Source organism: Leptodactylus fuscus, chromosome 4, assembly GCF_031893055.1.
Source record: "Leptodactylus fuscus isolate aLepFus1 chromosome 4, aLepFus1.hap2, whole genome shotgun sequence".
NCBI classification, from domain to species: domain Eukaryota; kingdom Metazoa; phylum Chordata; class Amphibia; order Anura; family Leptodactylidae; genus Leptodactylus; species Leptodactylus fuscus.
Window position 1 is genome coordinate 36046507 of NC_134268.1, and position 16966 is coordinate 36063472.

The 16966-nt window shown below is 41.1% G+C and overlaps 1 protein-coding gene across 1 annotated transcript in view; it reads right to left on the bottom strand.

Annotated features, from left to right (window-relative positions):
• The window catches only part of VPS13B (vacuolar protein sorting 13 homolog B), a 705368-nt gene that overhangs the window by 676636 nt on the left and 11766 nt on the right, over window positions 1-16966 (bottom strand). Inside the window, exon 3 of the mRNA XM_075270303.1 lies at window positions 14910-15053. Within this exon, the coding sequence (XP_075126404.1) occupies window positions 14910-15053 (144 nt within the window). The remainder of the gene's footprint in view (window positions 1-14909; window positions 15054-16966) is intronic.

Sequence of the window (16966 nt, forward strand, 5' to 3'; positions counted from 1 at the left end):
GATAAGACATAGCTGACCATTTTCGGCAAATCGCGACCTTACCTAGAGGGATTAAAAAAACGTCCTGGTGTAACATCTTTTGATGTTTGTGATGGTGAGATAAGGTTCCTGCAGCGAATGAGATCCCTGATAGACTGCCTGCTTCAATATCAGCGCCACAATACACAACAGAGCGGGGACCAGAGAAAAGCAAACCAGAAATCTGTCTGACAACACTATTAGTCTGCTATAAACTTAGGCGCTGGCTGAATGATATAATGGGAAAGCCATATACAGGCTGAAATAAATAGCCACCTTTTTTTTTTTCCATAGGGTCATCTTGCACTAGCTCCGATGACAAACACGCTAATCTTTCATTTCCAACCCGAATACGTTATAAAGCAAGTTCAGGGCTATTTTTTTTTTTTTTTTTTTTTTTTTTTAACTGTCTATCAACACCTAAGCTCCAGATCTCTACAGATTTAAGATCTGTTTATTGGCTTGGAAAGTGAACCCAACCTCAGAGTGTTATTGTTTTGTTTATAACTCAACAACCAACGCCGCTCCAAAAGTTTGCCAGCTTCCAAAACATGTCTGGACTATAGGCTTTCATCCGTGAAGCAATGCACGCACAGTGATTTACACATTAAAGCAAAGCAGGCTTTTAACTGCGTTGGTAAGCGTAGTTCACACATGCAGGCAGCCAGCTGCTGAATTCAACATTTCTGATACAGTATCAGGTTCGGGGAGGGGGGAAAGTTCTCGACATCCCTTATTTTTTTTCATGCACTTCAATGCAAGGCTACATTTGTATATTAAGTAACGGCCGATCGTGAAAAAAGTTACCGATGCCAGCTATGTAATAAAACATTTTTTAGGAATGTTATTCAATTGTTAATCTTATATTATTAATCCGATACATAGTTTATGACATATTTACTTTCATAGGATTTTAATAACGAGCTTTTTGGGAATTAGAGGATCTGTCAGGTCCGGTTCACATCTGCGTTGTCCCATTCCGTTCCCCTATCCGCATGAAATACGCGGAGAGAAAAGTCCTGCAAGCAGCTTTTTTCTCTCCGCATTTTTCGTGCCAAAACCACATGGACCCCTTTATATTCTTTGTGGTCCGCGGGTTTCCTTAAGGTAACAGGTTTTTTTTTATGTAGAGTAGGTTTCCGTTCAAGCCCAAATGGAAACCCATGCGCAGATGTGAACCGGGCCTAAATTATATTCTATATTATTCATGTGTAAGGGAATGGTGCATGGGTTTCTTCTGGGTACTCCGGTTTCCTCCCATACGCCAAAGACACACCGATAGGGAATGTGAACTGTGAGCCCTAGATGGGACCGAGACCACAATGCCAGTAAAGTGCTGCGGAATATGATGGCGCTATGTAAGTAACACTAGGTACACACCTGCCTTGGGGTTTCCATACTTTGGGTCCACTTTTCAACCCAATTCACTTAAAAAACTAGAATAGGCTCCATCAAGTTTCCACCCGAAAAATGAGGAGAGAAAAGTCCTGCTTGCTTCTTTTCAAGTGGAATGGGGCGGAGGGGGGATGAAAACTCTGAATGGTCATAGAAAAATAAAGATAAAATAATAATGGTACAAAAAAATAGAAAGGCAAAGACCACCAAATAAAAAACTAGCACAACAGCCCACAACATAATGGTGCAGATTTACAAAATAGTCTCTGCTCAACCAATCACAGGCCAGCTTTAAGTTTAAAGTTTACCATAAGAAGCCGTGCTGTGATTGGTTGTTATGCACAACATAGACCCTTTTAGGACTAGTTCACACAGTGAAAAAGTTTTCCACCATGTGGTTTTTTGGTGCAGCTAGCCGCGACGGGATGCCAATGTAGTGTCAATGCAGTTGTAGCATCCCGCTCCTGATTAGACCCAAATAAACGGAATCCGTGGTAAGATAGGGCATGTCGCTTCTTTTTTCCGCTAGCTAGCTAGCGGGGGAAAAAAGCGAGCACCTCTATTTGAAGTGAATGGGAGCCTTTTTTGGAGGTAGATTTAAAGGTGGATTCTGCATCAAAATCCGCCTGCAAAAAACTCAGTGTGAACATACCCTTAGACACTTTCACAAAGCTCCCTCAATGTCCAAAGTATCCCTGAATAAGTTCACACAGAGTTTTTTTTGCAGTTGGATTTTGAAGTAAAATCTGCTGCAAAAGGCACCTCTCAAGTTTGCCAGTCATTTCAAAGGGGAAAAGTGGCAGATTTTTTTTTTCCTATAGCTGGTTTTTCAGCTACAAGAAAAGAAGCTTTATGACCTATCATGACCTATCTACGACTCCTACTGAAATGAATGGGAGAAAAAAGAAAGAAAAAAAATCCTTAGAGACCCAAAGACAGGTCATGATGCTTCTTTTTCCCTCTAGCTGTTTTTTTTTTTTTTCAGCTACAGCAAAAAATCTGCCAAACTCCCATTGAAATGAATGGGAGGGTTGGGAGGCATTTTATGAGGTGCATTCTACTATCTAGAAAAAGCTTATGGTAACTTCACACACTACTACTTCAATGTTTTAAAACTATTTTAAAAAATGAGCACACTTTTCTGTGTTATTTAAAGATTTTTTTTTTTATTCTGTCACATTCAAATTTTAAGAATCCTTTTAAACTGTATCAGGTGCCAAATGCCAAAGCAATAACAGCGCTACAAAACACTCTAAGGGTGCATTCACACTACGGAACGCCAGCGTGTATCACAGCCGTACACGCCGGCGTTACAGCAGGGCTGCCGTACACTTCCCATTCATTTCTATGGGAGCCGGCATGCGAGCGCTCCCCATAGAAATGAATGGACTGCTTTTTTCCATTCATTTCTATGGGGAGCACTCGCATGCCGACTCCCATAGAAATGAATGGGAAGTGTCCGGCAGCCCTGCTGTAACGCCGGCGTGTACGGCTGTGATACACGCTGGCGTTCCGTAGTGTGAATGCAGCCTTAAGGCTGGGTCCCCATGGGCTGGAAATGCCATTCTGCCGCGGGAAAAACCACAGCGTTTTACAGTAATTGCAAAATGGATGGAATTCATGTGAATCCCATGCCCACTTTGCGTTTAAAACCACAGCGCAGATACACTGCGATTTCCAAAACCGATGCAGTTTTGGAAATCGCAGCATGTCAATTATATCTATGGAAACGTCGGCGGCTTCCCCGTAGATATAATAGTAACAGAAAGTCTGCGGAGGAAAACTCTGTGAACTTTCTGTTCAAAACGCTGAGGGAAGAATCGCAATGCGTTCCCAGCACGGTTTTTCCCCCAGCGCTGCGTATCCTACCGTGGGGCCTTAGCCTAAGGCAGAGTTTACATCTGAGTTACAGCCTCCATTTGGAGACACCATTGCAGTGTCTTCTGAAAATCGGCAGATGATAGAGTGCTACAAGTCTAGCAATTTTGTTCAGAAAGTTCAGTTTAAAAGAACAGACACTGGATGGATCCCATTATAGTCAATGTGGTGTTGTGTTTTGTCTATTGGTGCCATCAATTTTTCACTAATGTTAGTCCCAGACAACCCATTTAACATATCATCAAAACAATAATTAGCTGACGCACATAGATAACATAATGTATAAGTGATTTCCTCTTCGCAGGACTGCTTGCACCACCTAACAGGTTAAATCAGTCACTTGCCAAACCAGTTCTGCAGAGTCCATTGGTGATATTATTTTACCCAACAGATGACCCATAAATTGAACTTTCCAAAATGGAACGTTCTCCGACACTTGTCATTGATACACTGAGCCTGCTACTCCTCACAGCTGTCACAACAGCTCCCCAGAATGTTCCATTCATTGGCAAGTCTTCCGAGAATACATATATCACACAGCCGAATCAGAGGAGACCTAACTTGTACAACCACTTGCCATCTACACTCAAAAAGAAAATATTGTTCTATACGTATTGCAACCTGAAGATTATTACCAAAGCTATTATATCATTTGACGAAAAATAATCTGTATTCTGCTATCATCCGGAAGGTTACAGCAATTACAAAAGATTGTAATGAAATCTTTAGGGGATCAGAGATACAGCTGAAGAGTGAATAAATACACAATGTGCAGAAAAATACACGTAAGTGGTACTCGGAAAAAGAATGACAAGAAACGGCCAGTTTTGTCTATAGCCTTAACTTCCAAAAGAAGCCTTAAAGACCCCGTAATTCAGTGGAGTAAACCAATATCCATTTAGATCCAACAAATCTATCAGGAAAAGCAATCCTGACCCCGGTATGATCATACACCGAGCAATAGGACCTTTGTTATATGGTTCATTAGAACATGATGTAAAATGTAGTGAATGTAGTGCAGCCTGTAATAGACGTCCATACCAGACAAGCCTGGGAGCCTTCAGCATGGCTCACCACCCCTGAAACTTGATCTGAGAGGCAAAGAACCCCCCAAAATTAACCGGGAGAATGGGCCCTTGCTCATGTTCAACTGAAACGTCAGGAGAGTTAAAGCGGTTATCCAGCTCCCAAAAATTATATGCAAATACATACACTGTAGTGCTATATACTCTCTGTTCCCTTGTGCACTCTTTGCTTGGTTTAATTTTGCTTGCAGTGAATTTGTGGACAAACTACATTTCCCATGATTCATCTGCCTCCCCTCCCTTCTCCAGTATCCCCTGCAATTAAATCACAGGTAATAAATCCCTTCCACATCTAAGGTCACATGATGCTGTGATGTTTTGTTTGCAGGCTCACTTCACTCCCCTCCCTGTGAGCAGCAAACACAGAGAGTGAGAGCAGGCAGATGAATCGGGGGAAATGTAGTTCGTCCACAAACAGCAGGGAGTTGCGTTGGAGCACAGGAGAGGCAAGTAACGCTGTTTCTTCACTTCTCAAAGCCTCAGTTTATTATACTCTGTGGTTTAAAGAGAAGATCTTGATGTTTATTTTCAGTTATTCTTTGATTAATCGCCCAGCTCTACATTTGAATACAAGAAACTGTGGTTGCCTTTACCAGTTATTAAGCTGTTCTGCTCCTTATCTTCTGACTGCTTGTTTTCATAAGATTCACCTCTGCATCCAGCCACACAAACACAGAACACATGAAGAAGGTGGGGGAGGAGTAGGAGGCTACTTAATTAATTTATTGCTTTATTCTGTGCACTGCTAGCCTCTTATCTACAAACACAGCCCTGTTAAAAGTGCTAAGAATAGCAGCATTTGAGTTTCTTTTCTATCAGCCTCATCCTACCCCTCCCCTCTAATATGTGAAAAATTCAGCCAGAAAAGTGGAGAAGAAAACTGATTTCTAATAAAATATATTACAACTATTCTTATTTTCACCTGAATTATTAAATGTATGCAAAGTTGGAGATACTCTTTAAGAAACAATTCACAAAAATCGAGCTGACAACAATGCGTCTACAAAAATATATATATTTTATTTAAAAAATACACCCACATAATTTCAACTAGCTTGAACTGCATGACCTCTGAATTTCCAGAAAATTGCACATAGCTCATCAAGCAAAGCCTGCAAAACGGTCAGTCCAAAAGGATCGGAGAATTGCCAGTCCCTGGAGGAAATCGTCATTATTAGCCAACATTGAGAGTTGTTACATGCCATTACTGCAACTCGTGTTGCTCTAAACTAGACATGAAAACTTTCCACAGTTAGTCATACAGTAATTACTACTGCAAACAAAAAAAAAAGGCCATTACTGTTAAAGTCTGTTTTATACTACGGAGGCATATTTCCTAAAGCTTCACAGACAACGTTACTCCGCACCTACCAAAATATGGCCAAGCCAGAGGAGGAATTCAGCAGAATTTTACATGACAGTCAGCCATGACCTCAGTGCCCGGTCATTATAGAAAAATTTACATGAAAGCAGAAGATGGGCCAGAAGCGGAAATGCACTACCACAAGTCCGGTTATTTATAAAGGAATGGGAAAAATAGTTTCCATAAGGCAACCTCAGTCATCCAATGTGTTTACTGACATTTAGCTAATAGTCCACAGAAAGAAAAAAAAGTGTTTCCAGAAAAAAAGGAAATTAACATATTAGAAGTGGTTAGTACGTGCCCCGGCAAGTCAACGTCACCTAATCAAAACCAAAAAATGTCTCCTCCATCTGCTACTGTGAAAGTAATAACAACCTCATCTTCTAACCTAAGGGAAGACTGACACACACGCTCTGACTCAGGTGGCAGAAGATGGTAATGGAGGCACCACAAAGGAAAATGAGCACCACATAATCTGGTAGTGCAATGAAACATGGCCAAAGCGGACCTGGCAGATCCTGAGATTTCCAGTTTAGCAAAAACTTACAAAAAAAGTTACGGAACGTCTCTTCTTGGAACTCTACATAGTGTTCAGGGCTAAATGCCCTGAATATGTCAAAATAAAGAGACGGGTAAAGATTTCTTTCCACACGAGGGCTTCTCTATCAATTTGATAGTAAATGTGACCTTATAAGATTGGTGGGGGTCAGATATGGTGCCCCAACACTCATAACAGCTGCTGGACCTACACCGTAGACAAAGGTGACAGCAGACAGGTCTGCCATTGTTTAGTGGCCATGCCAAGTTACTACACTCAGTTCCCATTGACACATATGGGAACTGAGCTGCTGTAAAATTGATATGGCCACTACAGAATGGATGGCGTCTTCTACTTCCAGGTCCATTCACCATGTAGTTCCAGCGCCAGTTCTTACTTATCAATCTTCATTCTTCTGGGCACGAAACGTCACTTCCTTCTTTTCTGACGGTGCTCGAGTAATAGACCTATTGACAGTTTCTAAGAACTTGAATCATCCACATCCATTTAATGAAGAATTTGCTGGACTTCACAATTGGTCCACATAAAAGCTCTGTACTAGTGGGTGGTATACAGTCTATTGCTACTTTTCTCCATATTGGGATCAATGATCCCTATGTGTATATTCTCTTTAGCTCCTTTTGGGCACAGTTTACTGCATGTTTTAAAGAAACCTGTTCTTTTCAGCTCTTATTATATGATCTACCAGAAAGGAAAGACTTCTACTAAATTTTACACCTCACATAAAACACATCTTAAATTAAATCCATTTCCAGGAACGGCAGTCACAAAATGTTTTAAAGGAAAATTGAAGAATCTCAAAAGGTGAGACAGTGCTGGAAAATAATCAGACCTTCCTGAGGAAAAGTTGAGCCTTCACAGAGCAGTCATACGTATTATGTAACTTCCATCTAGTGAAACGCTGCAAAAGGTTATCCTGGGGGGCTGGAAGGACACACAAGTTGTATATATGGTTTTGCTGTATCTTACGTAAATCATCATCATCTTGGAGACTTCTCACATAACTCCTCCTCTGGTGTCAAAAGGCTATCAACAGCAATAGCAGCCGAGCCATAAAACCGCCATGACTGATGGTCATATCAATTACAGATTTGTAGACCTCCTTAAACATGATAAATACGCTGGGATAGACGGGCTCCATATAATATAAAGGACAAACAATTAAACCAATGATTAAGTACTGCCCCCTGTGGGCTATAAATTCTCATTTTTAATGGTTGTTTAACACTTGTATGTTTGAACCCAAAAACAACCAAGGAAAGAAAGAAATTATATAAAGTAAGAAACATAATACGCTCTACTAATCCCTACCACAATGGACGCTCACCTACCTGAAACAGCAGAAACCTTTAGGCTAAGGCCCCATGGGCCGTAATCGCAGTGCTAAAGCGCTGTGGAAATAACCGCCGCGTGAACGCACTGCGGTTCTTTCCGCAGCGCTGTCAACAGAAAGTTCACAGAGTTTTCCTCTGTCTGTTACAATTATATCTATGGGAAAGCAGCCGGCATTTCCGTAGATATAATTGACATGCTGCGATTTGCAAAGCCGCAACAGCTTTTTTTTTTCGCAAAGTGGGCATGGGATTCTCATGAATCCCATCCCCTTTGCTTGCACTGCAAAACACCGCGATTTTTCCCGTAGCATCTCCGCTGCGAGCAAATTGTGGCGTTTATGTCCTGTGGGAGTCCGGCCTTAGGCGAGGTTCACACAGCATTTTTGGGGGAAAGACCCTACATGTAAAACCGGCGTCAGACAATAAAATATCATCTCTCATTCATTTCATTGGGAGGCAGATGCTTCATTTAATTCCAGCTAAAAAAAATCAGAAAGCGCTTAATGGCGTAATTACTACAGCGGACTCTGATGTGTAACTACCACTGTGTGAACAAAGTGTTACCATGAAATCCCTTAGTGTATACTTGTATACTTGTTTACATAAAGGGTAACAATAAATCCCCCACATTAATCTAAACACCCTCCTACTATCTAAATTACATTATTAATAAAAATAAAATGTATATTTACCCATATTCTGATTATCCGTTGAAGATCCGTTTCTCTATTTCCAGAAACAGATCGTCACTACTACTCTTCCCCATCCACTCCATCATACTTACTTATCTTTTTCCTGTCAAGGCTTCCTTCTGCGGGGAACGGCTCCTCCTTCTTCCCTGACGTCAGCACGCGCATGCGCAACAGAGCCAGAGTCCTGGCTTAGCACTGAAGCCAACAGTACATCTCTATTATGCAAGCTGAGAGCCTGTGCAATACAGAGGTATTGAAAGCTACGGCACGGAGCTGCATGTTCCCAGGAGAAGGAAGACAAGAAGAAGACAGGTACAGTATAATAGCATACAGGGAAGGGATGAGTGAGCTGGGAAGGGCTAGCAGTGGGAGGAATAGCTAGGGAGACAGGGAGGGGGATGTTAGAGAGGAAAGAGGGGCGTGAGAGAGATAGTGTGAGAGCCTACAACTACCACAATGCATTGCAGCAGGAAGCTACACCTTGTAAACAAATGCAGAAGATGCTAGGCACTCCCATAGAAATCCATAAATTACTCAAAACGCTGGTAAGTTCTATGGGTGCACGTATTAACCCATTAATATCACTAACAGACCATATTTAAAACAAAATAAATAATTATTTTTAACCAAAAAAAAAACCTTTCATTTTTTTCTTTAGTTCAATGCAAGTTAGTAACAGATCTTTGGGCTGCTATCAGCCAACTTATAAGGCTGGGTTCACATCTGCGCTTGCATCCTGTTCAGGGATTCTATCCCGCATTCGGGCAAAAACGGGCCAGAAACCCGGCCGACCCCATTATAGTCTATGAGGTTCACTGGTTTCCACGGGTAATCACTTTTTAAGTGGCTGGAGTATTGGGTTTGATTGGGTTCTTTGCGTCCCCAATCGAACCCAAAGAACGTAAACCCAAGCGCAAGTGTGAACCTAGCGTAAGATTTATCAACACAAGTCCAGGAAAGGAAGAATATGGCCGATTCTTTCATTACCTAAATTAATGGAAAGATTTTTTTTATTTTTTTTTTTTTATGTAGATTGTGAGCCCCATATAGGGATCACAATGTACATTTTATTTTCCTATCAGTATGTCTTTGTAGAATGGGAGGAAATCCACACAAACATGGGGAGAACATACAAACTCCTTGCAGATGTTGTTCCTGACTAGATTCGACCCCAGGACTCCAGCACTGTGAGGCTGCAGTGCTAACCACTGAGCCACCGTGTTGCCCCTTATTCGAAAGACTTGTAAGAGTATGGTCAGCGTCACATCAACATATTTTGTCTTGGACCCAGAATCCAAACATCATAGTCATCTACAATGCTAGGAGGCCCTTCCAGTTGTTGAATTACTGTCCCGTAACGAAAATATAATGGCTGTGCGAAACAGTAGTCTCATAGGGAGACAAGGGTCTCTGCTCAGTGTCCAGTCCAGGAAATACAGCTGACATACGGTCTGAATTTCAAAGACTACATACATGAGTGAACATAGACTATGGACATAACTGGCTACCACATGTAGCTGAATGCTTGCCCACCAATTCATCCATGTACCACCTGGACTAAGGAGTCCACAACACTTGTCAGTGTTCTGGCATTCAGTTAAAGTGACCAGGGGGACAGTAAAAGGAGTGCGGTTTTGCAGACGTGCACCTTATAGGGATATTGATTGACAGTCCTCCATATATGACTGCATAGAGATAGCTGTGACACCGAAAAATATGAGTCAACCTGCTGCTTGCAGACTGAACTGTATTTTCATGGTGACAAGTTCCCTTTAAATATTACTTTATCCTGATATATAAAGCGTAGAGTGAACCTACTAGAACATTCCCACACTTGACTGTACAAGACAGAAGCTGGAGCAGAAAACAGTAAAAGGTTAACTACATGTTTACTGCAGCCTCTATATATGATATAATATTCTGGCAATATCAGTAACAAAAATTGCTGAACATGGAGCAGCTCACAACCCGACCTCGGTGACAACCCAGAACACAATCCGCATTGATCTGTTTTCCAAATATTTTATTACCTGCTGAACACGCACATATGTCTTTCCAGTTATGTCATGTTCTGACAATAATCTTTCTGGCACAGCAGAGATCATGCCACCGGATTTTGTCAATGGCTTTTTCAGACCCGCTTCCAAACATAATGCATGTTTAATAAAAAAATATTTATGTCCGTGCTTCCCCCCCGATCGCTCAAAACTATTTACCGGGCCATAAAAAAAGGCCTCAGCAAAAGTAAAGTACATTGGGGTTTTCTGCTAAAAACAATTCAACACAAAAACACACAAATAAAATTATCATCTATTAAAATAAATGAAACATGTATGCGCTGACATTGTACAACATACAGAATAATTCCATCCTAGGCTATAAGATTATTTATCAAGCATCCACTTTAAAGGGGTTTTCTAGCCTAAAAATAATGATAACCTATCCTAAAGATAGGTCACACATATCATATCTAAGGAGGTCTGGATCAGCAGTTCTCAGCTGTTTATACTTTTGGAGCAGGAAGCAGACAGCTCCATTCTCTATGTAGTGGTCAGACCAGGTATTGCAGATCAGCTCCGATGCACTTGACTAGGAACTAAGCTGCAATGACTCGGTTCAGCCACTACACAGAGAACAGCACTGTCTGCTTCCTGCTCTATTCTCTGTGTATCAGCCAGAAACCAAATGATCAGTGAAAGAGCTGGATATAAGACATTATATTACTGATCTATGTAGGTCATCCATCATTTTAACCCAGAAAAGCCCTTTAATATCTTACAGAAGTGACCCCTTTTTTGAAACAGAGTCTAAGTCCCAGTTATCAGCTGCTCGGGTTACTTTGACACTGCAGGGGACATATAGTATTACATATTGGAGCGCACTAGAAGTATTCCAGAGTGGAACTCAGGAATACTTAGAGAGTAGGATCCTAAACAGGAGATCAACTCCATATTCCAAATGACGGTATATGGAAAAGCTTTATTTTAGGCTCTCTGCACACTGAAGGAACAGAGCAAATTAATCTATAGTTTTGTAAGTAACATTTCTGGAAAATAAATTAATGCAACACTTGAAGGATAAAAATGCACACTCTGTTTCTCGATGAATTCTTTGAGGGGTGTAGTTTCCAAAGTTAGGTCATGTCTCGGGGAATCCCACTTTACTGGCACTTTAGATCGATATTAGAATACGGATAATCCCATTAACAACATTCCCATATATCTTGCATCAAGCCAAATAAAAGGCCCCTTAAAAGGGGTTGTTCATGAATTTCAGAAACCCTGGTGGAGGTTGTGGAAGAGAAAACTTGAAAAAAAAAAAAAAAAGATACTCTCCTGTCCCCGGAGCTCGGTTATCTGCTGCCGCTACCAGGAGCAGCGCCTGTCAGTGCCTGTGCTTGCTGAAATCATTGCCATAAGTGACCGCTAAAGCCTATCCTAGCAGCCTAAGAACAGGAATAGGTGGCTCTTGTAAGTAACTTCACCGGCTCCCCACTTGTAGTGAGGACTTCAGCTGGCACAGGCACCAGTGTGCGCTGACACAGACAGCACCGGCGTACAATGGAGCACTGGGGGCAGGTACATACATCATGGAACTTTGGTACTTGACACTGCAATGACGTCCCCCTGATCACACGAACCCCAAAGTGGCTGGGGGTCGGTTGTCCCTGCTCTTCCTATATAGGGTCAGTGTCCCTGGGCTGCCTTCTTCTGTCCTGCCATTATAGTAAGTTCTATGGATGTGCATTTATAGGAGTACTAGCTGGTACCCGCGACTTCGTCTGCGGTGATTGTAGAAGTGGGTATATACAGGCGTGGGTAAGGTTTTCGTACTGTGTATAAGGGATGGGATATGAAATGTAACTTTGTATCTTGTTTTTGCTGTAATTCAGAGGATACATGAGACTTTTGTGTTGAAGTTACTTTGTATTTGAGCTGCTATATATACGGTGTTGTGAGAAACTTTACATAGTGACTTTGGGACAGAAGTATTTGAAGTTCCCGCCGATGGCATTTTTTGATTTTCGTTTTTGACTCCCCTCCCTCTAAACTCCAGAACTTTTTTATTTCTCCGCTCCCAGACCCATATGAGGTCTTAATTTTTCCTGGGACAAATTTTTCTTCATGATGCCACCATTATTTATTCTATATAATGTACTGGGAAGCAGGGAAAAAATTCAGAATGGGGTGGATTTGAAGAAAAAAATGCATTTCTGCGACTTTCTTACGGGCTTTGGTTTTACAGCGTTCACTGTACAGCCAAAATGACATGTCCCCTGTATTCTGTGTTTCCTTACGATTCTGGGGATACCAAATTTATATGGTTTTATTTACATTTTGACCCCTTAAAAAAAATCCAAAACTGTGTTTAAAAATTTTTTTTTGAAAAGTCACCATATTCCGACAGCCGTAACTTTTTTATACGTACGTGTACGGGGATGTATAGGGCGTCTTTTTTTGCGTGACCGGGTGTACTTTGTAGTTCTACCATTTTCGGGAAATGTTATTGCTTTGATCACTTTTTATTCAAATTGTTATCAGAATCAAAACAGTGAAAAAACAGCGGTTTGGCACTTTTGACCATTTTTCCTGCTACAGCGTTTACCGAACAGGAAAAATATTTGTATAGCTTTGTAGAGCGGGCGATTTCGGACGTGGGGATACCTAATATGTATGTGTTTCACAGTGTTTAAGTACTTTTATATGTGTTCTAGGGAAAAGGGGGTGATTTGAATTTTTAATCCTTTGTATTTTTTTTATATATTTTTTTTACTTTTTTTAAAAAAAAAAAATTTTTGCATTTTTTAGACCGCCTAGGGGTATTGACATGGGTGGGGGGTGTCGCGGATTGTCAGAGCGGTGGGGGTCGGCAAACATGGCTGCTCCGGAGCGTTAAAGAGAGCCTCCTGGAGTATCGGTAAGGTGAGGGGCAAAGTGGTAAAGTATATGTATATGAGATTGTGTGGGGTTAGGGGTGAGGCTGCAGAGGGCAATATGAATTTTGTAGCTTGCTATGGTCCAAAGTGTGTGAGATTGCAGAGATGGTGGTGTGAGTTTGGGTTTTGTGGGGGTCCTGGCACAAACGTATGTGAGCTATTGTGACGAAAAGTAGCCTATTGTTTAATCGGGTGTATTAACTATGTTTGTGAAAAATTTCAGCCAAATCGGTTGAGCGGTTTTTCCGTGATTGAGGAACAAACATCCGAACATGCAAACATCCAAACACACAAACCCACAAACTTTCACATTTATAATATTAATAGGATTGCAGTATAAAATACTGAATCAGGGATCAGATGATCAACAACAGGATCAAGTCCCACAGTACAAATATATGAAATAAAACACAAAATGCCCCATTAGATCTTGAATGGATACAGTATTTACACTCTCACTACAGTTTGCACGCTGGGTGTGCGGCGTGGCTTGCACTATGTAAATATTATTGAGAAACTGGATAACCCCATTAATAGACTCACTGGGATTCCATGCAGATTGCATGTTGTCCGCTGCACGTTTCGTGTTTGCATGAGGAGATGTGCTGCTGATAATAAAGATTATGTCCTGTATGAAATATGAAATCAGCAGGAAAAGGAATATTTTCTAGTCCATGAGGCAACTGCAAGGGCCATGTACAAGGGCCAATAACACAAAGTATACATGCCACACAAAATAAATGAACCTAAATATCTATCACGTGTTTCCTAGCCTCACATGTCAATGCATTTGTTCAAAGTGAGCAGTTTATCAGATGACGAAATATGTAAAAACTAAAGTAATGCAAATATATAGGCTAGTGGGAGATATAACTATGGTCTGATGATGAATTACAAAATTGTGGCTATGACTGCTTACATTACATTTCTATTGATGATAATTCAACTTGTTGCCGTCTTGTGGGTGGGTAACCACTGTGTAAATTAATTTAATCCTATTAAATGGGTTGTGACCCTAAAGACATGATGGGATCGCCAAAGATAAGGAGAGCGGGAGTAGAAAGTACCCCTAGTACCCCCTGTGTATGAAGTACAAGGGCACTTGTGTGACTGGCGCTCCATTTACTTAATGGGGCCGCCCGAGATGCAGTCCCATAGAGTCACAGGATACTGCAATAACAGTATGGCCGCTTCATAAAAAATCTCAGAATTTTAAGATTATAAATCTGTAGGTATCGGTGCAAAAATATCAATTTCTTTGAGAATACCAGTATGTGGATATCAGTGTGACCTTCATCAAGAATATGGTTCCATACGTTGTGTATCAAAGAACAAGGTCTCCAATCCTTGAAAAAGCCTGGTGAGGCAGAGATAAAGAGGTAAGTGGCAGGATGTGGTTGTGTGGACAGACAGATATCCTCATGTGGTTCTCTCATACACAAGTACAGTCAGCTCAGACAGGCAATGCAGGTGAATGGGAAGAAAGCCCCTGACCGAGACTTATCTTCAAAGGAACAAAAGCAACGGCTAATTGAAATCGGTTACTTATATCCATGACGTGTCGTTCTACGACAGTCAGGACACCCTCATACACAATACAAGGTCTTAGAGGGTAAATTCTACCAATGCAAATAGGCAAAAGGGCTTACCTGTCCCCCATCCTTTAACTTCAGTATGCACTCCATAGTGTTGATGGTTATCACAACAGACTCCGACCCAAGTTTGGTCCATGGTACGTGAATCCGCAGCTCGTGTATGTGACCACTGAGAAAGGTGAATGGCAGTTTTAATTCCTAAGGAGACAAAACAAAAATAAGATCACTTAAGGGCATATATAAATTATAGCCACAAAGCCTGGCTATTGGCTTGTATTCTTCTTGCTTTCATACTGAAGTCCATTTATGATGTGACAGAAGTCCTGATACCTGGTGCTCTGTAAATAGGGTATTCCCATGGAGTCCTGTTCTCCAAGAAGAGAGGATATTACCCTACTACAGGTAAGGCCTGGGATCAAACATACCTGCTGTGCTAAACTAAAGACCATCTGATTTTTCTCTATTATGATGAAAATAAGTATACCATGAATCTGTTAAGGCATATGGATGTGAGGTCTGTGTGTGTGTAAGCTTCTGCCTTCACTAACCTTCATTTCTGGACTTCTATCATACATGATGGATCTCCTCTCTACAGTATACACTGACCATGTGTTGTACTCCCTCCTTCTGCAGACTTTCAGTGCTCTATTTCTCCTCTTATAAATCTTAAAATGTTCTGTACAACAACTACTGGGCTGTGAGAACAGGAGAAGAGCAAGGACAGCCCTGGGCCAACGACAGCTATGAGCAGTGTGCTGAGAAATCTATGTGAGAACCAACAGCATAACCAGCTATATGAAAAACTTCACAGACACAACAACACAAAACTAGTTAGAATGTTTCTTAAAGGGGCTCTATCAGCAAAATTATGCTGTATGAGCCCCGCATATGCATGAATAGCCTTAAAAAAGACTATTCAGACACCGATAAAGTTATATTAAACTACACCCCCCACCCCTGTTTTAAAATAAAACCCTAAAAAAGAATATGTTAATCTTATCTATCATGCATGGTGGGCGGGCATTCAGGGTCCAACGTCATCTTCAGCCACACCTCCTCTTCCAGCGACGTCCCTGGGTCCCATCTTCCTCCGGCGCTCGCGAACTTCCATTGATACAAAAAATGGCGCAGGTGAATGCACAGTAGCATGCTGCTACTACTACTACAGCTACTGTGCATGCACCCGCGCCATTTTTTATCAATGGCAGTTCGCGAGCACCGGAGGAAGACGGGACCCGGGGACATCGCTGGAAGAAGAGGCGTGGCTGAAGATGACGTCGGACCCTAAATGCCCGCCCACCGTGCACGATAGATAAGATTAACATATTATTTTTCAAGGTTTTATTTTAAAACGGGGGGATAGTTTAATATCACTGTAGCGGTGGCTGAATTTCCTTTTTAAATGCCATTCACGCATATGTGGGGCTCATACAGCAAAATTTTTCTGATAGAGCCCCTTTAATTTTGCACTTAAAGAGTAACTAACATTTAATTTTTTTTTTTCACCATTGTGTTGGGGAAGGGGGGGGTTGAACATATTGCTATACTGTATTAACCCATCTAGCTTGCTTTTACCAGCAAATAGGCTGTTATGTTCCCATTAGCAATGATCTAAGCATTGGTAAGGAGACTGTCCGTATACCTGGTACTTAATGCAGTATATAAAGCTGAAGGATTTAATAAAGGGAGATAATCTCTTTAAATGACTGTATACACCTTGTAAAATTGCTCAAGAAAGATGAGATTCTAAGCTACAAAACAACCTGAGATATTACAGCTCAGTTAGGGTTGCTAAGGAGAATGTTACAGCCTGTTTTCTATTACAAAGAAAGTTAGATAGGTTCATAAATTATATTACAAAAATGTTTATCAAATACACCTTGATACAATAGTAAACAAAAAAATTAAGAAGCAAATAAACATCAGTGCAACAACTTTTCAAGGGTGGTTAAATTGAGGTTTTACCAAAGTACTACAATCCTTACCAAATCTTTGGATTGTTTTAATTTTACCCAATTTATTTTACTTTTACAATTGACACACTTACTATGAAAGATCTTGGATGGGTTCACTGACATGCAAAACTCTCTAACGTTTGGACAAAAACAGAT